The sequence below is a fragment of the Trichoplusia ni genome, unplaced genomic scaffold, assembly GCF_003590095.1.
Source record: "Trichoplusia ni isolate ovarian cell line Hi5 unplaced genomic scaffold, tn1 tig00004187, whole genome shotgun sequence".
Classification (NCBI taxonomy): domain Eukaryota; kingdom Metazoa; phylum Arthropoda; class Insecta; order Lepidoptera; family Noctuidae; genus Trichoplusia; species Trichoplusia ni.
The window spans coordinates 1-10,861 of NW_020800531.1; the positions used below are offsets into that span (position 1 = coordinate 1).

The following is a 10,861-nucleotide window of genomic DNA, read 5'->3' on the forward strand; positions in this document are numbered from 1 at the left end:
CGACTGCGTGCCATGAGTGCGGTGAAGTTGACGCACCGCACTCCACACTCTGGCCGTCAGTCCGGCTTTTGCCGAAAGCACGCTCCGAACTCTTGACGGCGCCTTGGACTTGACGATCTTTCCGCGCTGCCGGCTGTTGTCGCATCTGCCATCAGCAGTCGTGCAGCGTGGAACGCACTCCTCCTTCGCAGAGACGGTCATGTCCCAGAAGGAGGCGGCGGAGCGCGCTCGGGAGGAAGATCCCAGCGCGCCCGCCATACGCCGACGTCGTATGGGGCGGCGACGTGCTGCGCACGAGCGCAACTTGCCGCCCTAGCTAGGGTCTGGGCGATAGGCACGGGGGTGCATATCGCCCGTCAAAACAGACCCGCGACGGGGGTCGCATTTCGGTGTGACGGGTGCGACCCCATATGAGGCGAGGAGGCCGACGCTCTTTACACGTCGGCCTCCAAAACAAACGCGAAAGCGAGCCGCCGGCCCTACTCAACGGCCGGCGGATCCCCGCGGCCGGCACTGTGTATATTATGCACTCCACGTGCCGGCATCAAACGCGGCTGACGTCACCCGGCGGTTAGGTTTAGTCAGTAAGAGTCTGACACTACCCGTCCTCCCCCCCGGGGGGCGGGTGTCCATGAGGATTCCCCGCCTAAAAAAAAAAAAAAAAAAAAAATTAGGTTAGGTTAGGTTAGGTTGGGGTGCAGGGCAGAAAACCTCCTCGTGTGCCTGGCGGCTGCTGGTCCCTTGCGGATACGTCCGGGGGAAGAGCAGTCGTTGGGCCGGTGCACCCTGGGCACGCATAACAATCGTCTCGCGACTTGGGGCAATTGTTGTGCGTGGCGAATTTCTGCCGGAGCGGAGGAGTCGCTCCCGAAGGCTCCCTGGCTGCGCTCTGCAGCTGCAGAGTGCATGACTAGGGAGTGAGGTGGGGTAGACCGCGGGCCGTCGCTCCGGCCCGTGGTCTAGGGGTCGCCGCGGCGGATGGATCGCGGTGACCGAGGCGGGTAAGACCGTGGGCTACTCCTCTGCCCGCGGTCTGACGCATCCGTGGCGAGGGTAGTGAGCCACGGATGTACATAGGTTAGGTTAAAAAAAAAAAAAAAAAAATAAAAAATAAAAAAAAAAAGAGAAATCCAAAAAAAATAGTTTGTAGACACCGAGCAGCGGGCGGTATATCCTTACCAGAGGCATCCGCGGGCCTCGGGAGGATCAAATAACCTCCCAAAAGAGCGGCCGCATCGCCTTGGGGAAGCGATGTGCGTATCACCCTACTCTGTAAAAATGATGTCTGACACAGAGAATTTTGTTGTGTCATGCGATCCGGCTGACGCCCGGCCGTCGCAGGTATCCGGGCCTGCGAGTGTGAAATTGGTTACCGATGGACGCGCAGGGGTAGGCGACCAGGCCCCTGTCGCTGATAATATCACTGGCAGCAACAAAATGCCGAGGAGCGGCCGCGTGGATCGTCTTCCGTTAGGAAACGTCCACGGACCGTGCTTCGATGGGAGGTGGTTCGGCGGGTCAGTCCTCAGATGAGGACGGCCTGCCGGCTCCGAAGTTGCCGACCGGGAGGAGAGGTCGGCAGGCTTCGAGGGGGGCGAGTGGCTTCGCGGCCGCGGAGGGACGCACAGGGCAGGTTTGTGCGTTCCAGATGCCCAGGCGGCCAGCGAAGACGGAGAGCTGACGTGGGGGTCACCACGGAGGACCCTGGCGGCGAGAGCGGTGCTTCGCTGGGGAGCTCGAAGGCGGAGCTCAACGCGCCAGAAGGGAGCAGCGCAAAGCCGTCGCGGCCGACGAAGTGTCGGCGATGGCAGAGCGCGCGCGTGAGCGACGCGCTGCTCTCACGGCCGAAGGGGGGCGAGCCATCCGCGGCGGCCCTGAGCCAGCTGGCCTTGGACGGGGTGGACTTGGTCCTGAAGGTTGCCACGAAGTCCGGCAGCCTGAAGGGCACGTTCACCCGCGGTCTGAAGGAGGCTGCCGCGGACATTAAGGAGGCGGTTGGTGTCCTCCTCAACAGGACGGCCTCAGACGAGGTCGCGAAGTTGCAGGAGGAGAACGGCCGCCTCCGTGCCGACCTGGAGGACCTCCGGCGGCAAGTCGCTGCGCTGAGCGAGCAGCAACAGCGACGCACGCCGCCCACTGTCGCCGCACCGGTGGTGGCCCCGTCTCCCGCACCGAGACCGGCAAGCGCTCGTTCCGACGACGAGGTCGAGCGCATAGTCCGGCTCTGCATGCTCCAGTGCGGGAGCATGGTCAATGCCCGCATAGAGGCGGTGTCTCGGCGCCTCCCCCCGGAAACCCTCCGTCCGCCCTAGCGGCCGACGCAAGACGGAGGACGGAGGAGCCGCCGAGGCCTGCGCCTCGCCAGGGGAAGCCCACGGGGGGCCTCAAAAAGCCCGGCGAGGGAGCCCCGCCAAGTGCTAAGCCCACGACGGCCGGCTCTAAGGGTGAGAGCTGGGCGACAGTCGTGGGCCGCAAGAAGGCCCGCAAAGCCGCAAAGGCGGACTCCGCAGCAGCGCGCGCCCCAGGCCCTACGGCAAAGGCGGCTGCGCAGCCTGCGCGACGGACTGCCAAAGGCGGTCGCAAAGGACCGGCGGTGCGTGCCCCGCGTTCCGAGGCCGTGACGCTGACGCTGCAGCCCGGGGCTGCGGAGCGCGGCGTTACGTACCAGTCGGTCATTGCCGAGGCCAAGGCCAAGATCAAATTGTCAGATCTTGGCCTCCAGTCCGTCACCGTCAGGCAGACCGTCACGGGTGCGCGGCTGTTCGAGGTGGCCGGTGCTGCGAGCGGCAGCGCCGAAAAGGCGGACGCTCTGGCCGCCAAAATGAGGGAGGTCCTCAACCCCGAGGACGTCCGGGTCTCCAGACCGGTGAAAACCGCAGAGGTGCGGATCACCGGTCTGGACGATTCCGTGACCCCCGAGGAAGTGGTGGCGGCCGTTGCCCGCAGTGGAGAGTGTCCGCCGGATAGGGTGCGGGCCGGCGACATACGCACCGACGCCACCGGACTCGGCGCAGTCTGGGTTCGGTGCCCTGTGGCGTCGGCGAAAAAGATCGCCTTAGCTGGCGAAGTGAAGGTGGGCTGGGTTGCAGCGAGAGTAAAACTCCTGCAACCCCGGGCTTTGAGGTGCTTCCGGTGTCTGGAAAAGGGGCACGTCCGGGCAAAGTGCACCTCCGCAGCAGACCGTAGCGGTCTCTGCTATCGCTGCGGTCAGCCCGGTCACAAGGCGGCCCAGTGTTCCGCCGCGCTAAACTGCTGCCTGTGTTCGGCCGCGGGAAAGCCGGCGGGACACAGATTGGGCGGGGGAGCCTGTGGCATGCCCACCAGCACTGCCAAAAAGGCAGGGAAGAGGAGCTCCAAGCCTGCCGGGGTAACCTCGCAGCCCCCGCAGGCTGGTAGCTCCGCGACCGACTCCCGGTCCGGGACTGTTGCCGGGGGAATGGATTGTCAATAATGGCGCAATTCCATTTCCTCCAGGGCAACATCAATCACTCTGCCAGAGCTCAGGATCTTCTACTCCAGACTATGGCAGAGTGGTCGATCGACGTGGCTGTGGTCGCCGAGCCGTACTTCGTCCCCGCCCGTGACAACTGGTTGGGGTGCGCTGACGGTTTGGTGGCCATTATTGGCGGGACTCTGATCGACCCGTCCAGGGGCCGCGGCTGGGTTGCCGCGGTTTCGGACGGCATCGCCGTTGTGGGGGCGTATTTCTCCCCCAACAAGAGTCTCGCCGACTTCGAGGGTTTCCTTGTCGAGTTGGGCGCCGTCGTGAACCGCTACCACCCTCGTCCCGTTCTGGTGCTCGGGGATCTCAACGCCAAGTCATCGGCGTGGGGATCTCCGGTCACTGACTCTCGGGGCGAGGCGTTGGAAGAGTGGGCGGTGACGACCGGTCTGGTCGTCCTGAATCGGGGTTCGGAATACACGTGCGTGCGGCAGCGGGGCGGGTCGATTGTGGACGTCTCGTTCGCAAGCCCCTCTGTCGCCGGCCGAGTCCGCGACTGGCGTGTCGCCGTGGAGGTGGAGACGTTATCGGACCATCGTTATATCCGGTTCGACGTCTCCGCCCAGACCGCGAGCGGCCGCCATCCAACAACCCCGATCAACGACGGCCCCCGATGGGCGCTCAAGCGCATCGACAGGGAACTACTCGAGGAAGCTGCCTTAGTCCAGTCCTGGATCTGGGAGTCGGCGACGGACGGCCCCGTCGACGTCGAAGCGGTGGCGCTGTGGTTTCGCGGGGCGATGACGCAGATTTGCGACGCGTCCATGCCCCGTGTAAGCCAACAGTCCGCAAGGCGCCGGGTGTACTGGTGGACCGACGAGATCGCGCGGCTGCGCGTTGAGTGCGTCGCAGCTCGCCGCCGGTACACTCGATACCGGAGACGACGTCGACGGGATCCCGTCGAGGAGGGCGCGCTGTATGAGGTGTACCGCGCGTCCAAGGAGACTCTGTGGCTGGCCATCGGCGACTCGAAGTCGCGTGCCAGGGAGGAGCTGCTGGGGTCCCTGGACCGGGATCCGTGGGGGCGCCCCTACCGTTGGGTACGGGGCAAGTTGCGTCCCTGGGCGCCCCCAGTGGTCCAGGGCATGCAGCCCCAGTTGCTAGAGGCGGTGGTGTCGGCCCTCTTCCCTGAGCGGACGGGACACGTTCCCCCGGCGATGGCTTCACCCTCAGCCACAGACTCTCCTGATGAGGAGAGCACCGATGTCCCCGAGGTGACGCAAGAAGAGACGAGAGCAGCCGTGTCGCGACTCCGGGCGAAAAACACGGCGCCCGGACCCGACGGAGTTCCCGGTCGTGCTCTCGTCTTAGCTCTGAAGGAGCTAGAGCCCCAGCTGAGGGGGCTCTTCACGGCATGCCTCGAGCGGGGTCAGTTTCCCAGTTTGTGGAAGGAGGGGAGGCTGGTCCTGCTCAGAAAGGAGGGGCGCCCCGCGGACTCGCCGTCCGCATACCGGCCCATAGTGCTGCTAGACGAGGCGGGCAAACTGTTCGAGCGAATCATCGCAGATCGCCTCGTCAGCCACTTGTGCAGAGAGGGGCCGGACCTGGACGACAACCAGTTTGGTTTTCGTCGGGGGCGCTCCACCATAGACGCCATCATGCGCGTGAGGGCCCTGGCGGAGGAGACAGTGTCCCGGGGTGGGGTGGTGCTGGCGGTGTCGTTGGACATCTCCAACGCCTTCAACACCCTACCCTGGAGTTGTATTCGGGAGGCCCTAAAATATCATCGTGTGCCTCCCTACCTCCGTCGTACAGTAGGGGCCTATTTGGAGGATAGGTGCGTCACCTATCGGGGACGTGACGGTGCTGGTCGGCACCTTATGTCGTGCGGTGTTCCGCAGGGATCGGTTTTGGGGCCGCTCCTGTGGAACATCGGCTACGACTGGGTGCTGAGAGGCGAGCTCCCGTCGGGCGCCGACTTGACGTGCTACGCGGACGACACGCTAGTCACAGCCCGGGGGAGCTCGCACAGGGAAGCGGCGTTGATAGCCACGGCTGCGGTGTCACAGGTGGTGAACCGCATCCGGCGCCTGGGCCTAGAGGTGGCCCTTAATAAGTCGGAGGCCATGGTGTTTCATGGCCCCCGACGTGCGCCGGCGCCGGGATCACACATCGTGGTCAGTGGGGCCCGGATAGCTGTCGAGTCCACCATGAAGTACTTGGGATTGGTGCTCGACAGCCGATGGGAATTCGGTCCTCACTTCCGGCGCCTGGCGCCCAAGCTGATGGGCGCGGCGGGCGCGCTTTCAACGCTGCTTCCCAACATGGGGGGCCCGAGCACCGCCTGTAGGCGGTTGTACGTGGGAATCGTGCGGTCCATGGCCCTGTATGGGGCCCCTGTGTGGGCGATGGACCTGACGGCCGGGACACTCGCCATTCTGCGTAAACCGCAGAGGGCGATGGCCGTCAGAGTCGTCCGCGGGTACCGCACGATCTCCTACGAGGCGGCTTGCGTACTGGCCGGATCCCCGCCCTGGGACCTGGAGGCGAAAGTACTCGCGTCGTTGTACCGATGGCGCGAGGAAGAGCGGGCACGGGGCTCGAGGCCGGCGCAGCGACAGATCGCACTGCGCCGAGCTGAGCTCCGTCAGGTCTTGGTGGCGGAATGGCGGCAAAGGCTTCTGCGCCCTGCCGCCGGCCTCGCAACCGTCGAGGCGATCCGGCCAGTGCTCGACGACTGGCTCGGGAGAAGGCACGGCTCCCTGTCGTTCAGGGTGACGCAGGTGCTGTCGGGGCACGGTTGCTTCGGCAAGTACCTGTGTCGCATAAACAGGGAGCCGGACGCTCGGTGCCACCACTGCGTCCATTGCGGGGAGGACACGGCGCAACACACTCTCGCCGAGTGTGCGGCTTGGGAGGAGCAGCGCCGTGTCCTCACAAACGAAGTAGGAGGCGATCTGTCGCTGCCGGCCGTAGTGCGGAAGATGGTCGGTAGCGCAGAGTCGTGGGACGCGGTGGTGTCCTTCTGCGAGGACGTGATGTCGCAGAAGGAAGCTGCGGAGCGGGAGAGGGAGATCTCGACTCCCTTCCCCGGCCGCAGAAAGCGCACCGGGCGTAGGAGGAGGGCGGACAACGCCCTCTTCCAGCCCCCATGAATGGGTCAGGGGCGCGGGACTCGGGGAAGCCCCCCGCCCCCTATTCCATGGACCCGAGGCGGAGGCGCGAGCGAGTGTCGGCGCGCGCCTCTGAGGCGGTGCACGGGGTAGGCAAACACCTCACTACCCCGTGCACGAGGCGAGGCCCGGACTGACCGGGCCAGCACTAGTGCGGGGCTGCGGAGGAATTTGGACTCCCGCGGCCCCGCGTGCCCACGTGCGAGGAGACACACCGGGGGGTTTTAGCCGGTAAGAGTCCGGCACACCCCTCCGCCTCTCCCCTGGCGGAGGAAGTCCATGAGGATTTCCCCCCGAAAAAAAAAAAAAAAAAGGTTAGGTTAGGTTAGGTTAGGTTAGGTTAGGTTGGGGTGCCAGGCAGAAAACCTCCTCGTGTGCCTGGCGGCTGCTGGTCCTTACGGATACGTCCGGGGGAAGAGCAGTCGTTGGGCCGGTGCACCCTGGGCACGCATAACAATCGTCTCGCGACTTGGGGCAATTGTTGTGCGTGGCGAATTTCTGCCAGTCCGGCCAGTGTCAACTGCTGGCCGGACGCGCTCGCTCTCACCCTCCTCAAGCGAGGAGTGGTTTGATGAGCTGGAGCGGGACGACTTCGGCCATTGTTTGTTGGCCGAAGTTCGGAAGGAGGGCGGGTCCAGTGAGTGTCAACTGCTTGCTGGACTCCGCAGCCCGCCGGCGTCCTGGACTCATTCCGGGTAGCGGCGGCGGGCGGGGAAGTCTTCCCACGGCTTGTGGGATAGACTGGCGGAGGTCGGTTTTGTCCCGGCCTTCGCGTGGTGGGCGTTCGCTGGCGTCTCGGACGTACTCCGAGTAGCGGCAGAGGGCGCGGTGTAGGGCGAGTCCAGTGAGTGTTCACAGCTTGCTGGATGTCGCAGCCCGTCGGCGTCCTGGACTTATTCCGGGTAGCGGCGGCGGGCGGGGAGTCGGAGATGGGCGACGGGTCCGGTGTGCACTTACACTGCCTCCGGACGCGGTCTTGTGAAGACCACCGTCGGCCAGACCGTAAACCTGCAGCGAGGTCAGGGGTGGACTTACGCAGGAACGGGGGTCTTACCTTAACCGGTCGGACCGCGAGGACGGAAAACCTCTATAAAAAACCCCCAATCCCAAGCTATTGGACAACGCGGCGAGGGGATGAATGGCTGGTGGGAAACCAGTCTCTAGCGTTGACCCCCGACGGGGCACATGTCGCACCTCGGAGGGTTACTCTTAGACCTTCCCCGGCTACAGGGGGCACTGGCCGGGGACGACGACCCAATCCCCCATACTCGTGGGAATCCAATGGAATCTACATTTAAAAAACCCAATGAAGAAGGAAAGGAGGTCGAAGAAGGGAGGAAGACTCGGTCTACTAGTAGACCGAGTCTAGCTGAAGATTTGGTGGCGAGGTCGCCTCGGGTGGTGCTTGAGCGCATCGCCTCGCCCCAGGAGACGGAGTGTCACTCACGTGACAGCTCCTCAGGAAGGTCGGACCGAAAGCGTCCCAGACGGGATGCTTCGGACGACAGGATGTCCGTGGGGGCGTACGCCGCTTCGGACTGTGACAGCGAGGTGTCCATAGCCTCGTCGACACGGTCCCGCGGCTGCGTCACCCACGGGCGATATGTCGGCCTGCACAGGCAGAGAGAAGAGTATCGGCGGCTCGCCGTGGAGTCAGCGTTGCCGTCCGATACGCTTAAAGAAAAGGAGGCCGAAGAAAAACTGAAGAGGGATGAGAGGGCGGCGGTCCGGGATCTGCTGAGTTCTGGACTCCAGCCGCTTGACCCCTCTTCAGCAAAGGCCAAAATTGAGGACAGCCTGATGGCGATCTTGGAGGTGGCGCGCACCTCCAAGAATATAAAGGGCTGCCTCATAAAACGGCTCAAAGATGCGGTGGAAGATATTCAGGGCGGAATCCGTGCCCTGACAGGTCCCACCGCAGAAAAACTAATGGCCGAGAATGCTCGCCTCAGCAGGGAGGTCAAGGAGCTCCGGGACCAAGTTAAGTCTGTCCAGATTCAGACAGCCCCGGCAGCCCTCGACTTTGAGGCGATGCAGCGCGCCATCATGGTGTCCGTAGGGACCATGATGGACGCCAAACTGGCTGGGATGTCGAGTCGACTCCCGCCAGAGCCAGTTCTGCGTCCGCCTCTAGCGGCGGACAGGAGACGAGCGGAGGCGGAGGCGTCGGGCCGTGGCCCCAAACCCGCCTACAACCAGGTGCTGAAGGCAGCCCCGGCCCCAAAGCCGGCGCCGAAAACAGCACCTAGGTCGGCGCCGAAACCGGTGCCGAAGCCGGCGCCGAGACTGGCGCCGAAGCCGACCCCAACGCCGGATCCTAAACCGGCGAAGGGGAAGGCTAAGACGGTCGCGCAACCGGCGCCAGCTCTGGTCCCGGCGCCGGAAGAGGCGCCGGTTGCGAGCACATCCGAGGCCGTGGACGAAGGGTGGACCACGGTCTCCAAGAAAAAGAAACCGCCGAAGCCGAAGGCGCCGGAGCGCCCCAAGGCTCAGCCCGAGAGGAGGAAGGAAGCCCCTCCTCAAAAGAAGAAGGGGGGCCCGAAGGCTGTCTCTGGAAAACAGCGGCGCAAGCGTGCGCAGCGCCAGAGACGCCTCGCTCGCACCGCCGCTGTGGTGTTAACCATAACACCAGAGGCGGAGAAGGACGGCCTCACCTACGCCACGGTGCTCACCAAGGCGAGGGCTGGGGTCGACCTAAATGCGATGGGGATCGACATGGCGGTCGATCCCATCCGCATTCGGAAGGCGCAGACCGGGGCTCGGGTGCTGGAGCTCCCAAAGAATGTCGGTCAGGAGGCGGCTGATGAGATGGCCAAGAAACTCGAGGCCATCTACGCCGGTGACGTCAGGGTCACCAGACCCGTCAGGTGTGCGGAGCTCCGGGTGTCAAACCTGGATGACTCCGTCACCAGGGAGGAGATCCTAGGCGTCGCCGCGCGGCAAAGCCAGTGCGCGCCTGACCGACTGAAGGTTGGAGACCTGAGGCCTAGCCCCGGTCAGAAATTCAGCGCGGTGCTGAAATGCCCGCTGGAGGCGGTACCGAGGCTGGTGACCACCAAGACCCAAAAATTCTTGGTGGGTTGGAGCTCGGCGACGGTCGTGCAGATGGAAGCACGGCCGATGAAGTGTTACCGCTGCCTAGCACTCGGCCACACAAGGCCGGTGTGCATGTGCCCCGCGGACCGCAGCGGTTTATGTTACCGCTGCGCGATGCCCGGGCACAAGGCAGCGGTGTGCAAAGAGCCGGCCAGGTGCGCGATATGCGCCGAGCTCGGTCGCGGTGCCGCCCACCAAATGGGCAGCCGGGGATGTGCTCCCCCGGCCCTTATCAAGAAGCAAATGGCCGCATTGGGGAAAGTGCCCAATGCGGCCACATCATCACGGGCGCAACCCTGTGAGGAGGAACGGATGGACGACCAGTAATGGATAACGTCCGTCCACACTTCCTCCTCCAGGGGAACCTGAACCACTGCGCCGGCGCACAGGATCTTTTCCTTCAGTCGCTGGCGCAGTGGGACATCGATATTGCAGTGGCGGCGGAGCCATATTATGTTGCCCCTCGTCCGAATTGGGCGGGGGACCTAGACGGCTCCGTCGCCGTAATAAGCGCCTTGGGCGCGGACTCCCGACCCCTGCACACCATCCGCAGGGGGTCGGGATATGTCGTCGTTGTTTGGGGGCCGTACGCAGTCGTGGGGGTCTACTTCTCGCCGAACAGGGGTCTAGCTGAGTTCGAGTCGTTTTTGGCCGAGCTCGAGGCCCTTGTTCGGACGCTGTCGCCTCGCCCGGTCATCTTGCTCGGTGACCTCAACGCTAAGAGCACGGCGTGGGGGGAACCGGCAACCGACCGGCGCGGGGAACTTTTGGAGGAGTGGGCCCTTGGATTGGACCTTGCCCTGCTGAATAGGGGTAGGGTCCACACCTGCGTGCGGCAGAACGGAGGGTCCATCGTCGACGTGTCGTTCTGCGCTCCGTCTATTGCGGAGCGCGTTCGCGACTGGCGCGTCGAGGAGGTGGAGACGCTATCGGATCACCGATACATTCGGTTCAGCGTTTCCACTCCTGGGGGACCCGGGATCCGGCGCTTTACACCGGACTCGGGAAGCCCACGATGGGCCCTACAAAGGATGGACAGAGAGCTGCTGATCGAGGCGGCCATTGTGGCCGACTGGTCCACGCCGGCGGTCTCAGGCCGCTCAATCGACGACGAGGCAGAGCGCTTCCGTCGCACCATAACTTTAGTGTG

The 10,861-nt window shown here is 64.3% G+C and overlaps 2 protein-coding genes across 2 annotated transcripts; both read left to right on the forward strand.

Annotated features, from left to right (window-relative positions):
- Window positions 1-1,529: 1,529 nt before the first annotated feature.
- On the forward strand, window positions 1,530-3,396 carry LOC113508238 (translation initiation factor IF-2-like). Its single transcript, XM_026891195.1, has 3 exons — window positions 1,530-2,221; window positions 2,266-3,073; window positions 3,325-3,396. Exons 1-3 carry the CDS (start codon window positions 1,530-1,532, stop codon window positions 3,394-3,396), a joined length of 1,572 nt encoding a protein of 523 aa, XP_026746996.1.
- Window positions 3,397-7,590: 4,194 nt separating this feature from the next.
- Window positions 7,591-10,080, forward strand: LOC113508237 (nucleolar protein dao-5-like). Its single transcript, XM_026891193.1, has one exon. It carries the CDS (start codon window positions 7,801-7,803, stop codon window positions 10,036-10,038), a length of 2,238 nt encoding a protein of 745 aa, XP_026746994.1. The 5' UTR covers window positions 7,591-7,800; the 3' UTR covers window positions 10,039-10,080.
- Window positions 10,081-10,861: the final 781 nt, after the last annotated feature.

Coding starts and splice junctions, on each gene's coding strand:
- LOC113508237 (XM_026891193.1), top strand. CDS start 7,801: ATGTCGCACCTCGGAGGGTTACTCTTAGACCTTCCCCGGCTACAGGGG.
- LOC113508238 (XM_026891195.1), top strand. CDS start 1,530: ATGAGGACGGCCTGCCGGCTCCGAAGTTGCCGACCGGGAGGAGAGGTC. Junction 2,222..2,265: donor GAGGTCGAGCGCATAGTCCG/GCTCTGCATGCT, acceptor ATGCCCGCATAG/AGGCGGTGTCTCGGCGCCTC. Junction 3,074..3,324: donor CCTTAGCTGGCGAAGTGAAG/GTGGGCTGGGTT, acceptor CATGCCCACCAG/CACTGCCAAAAAGGCAGGGA.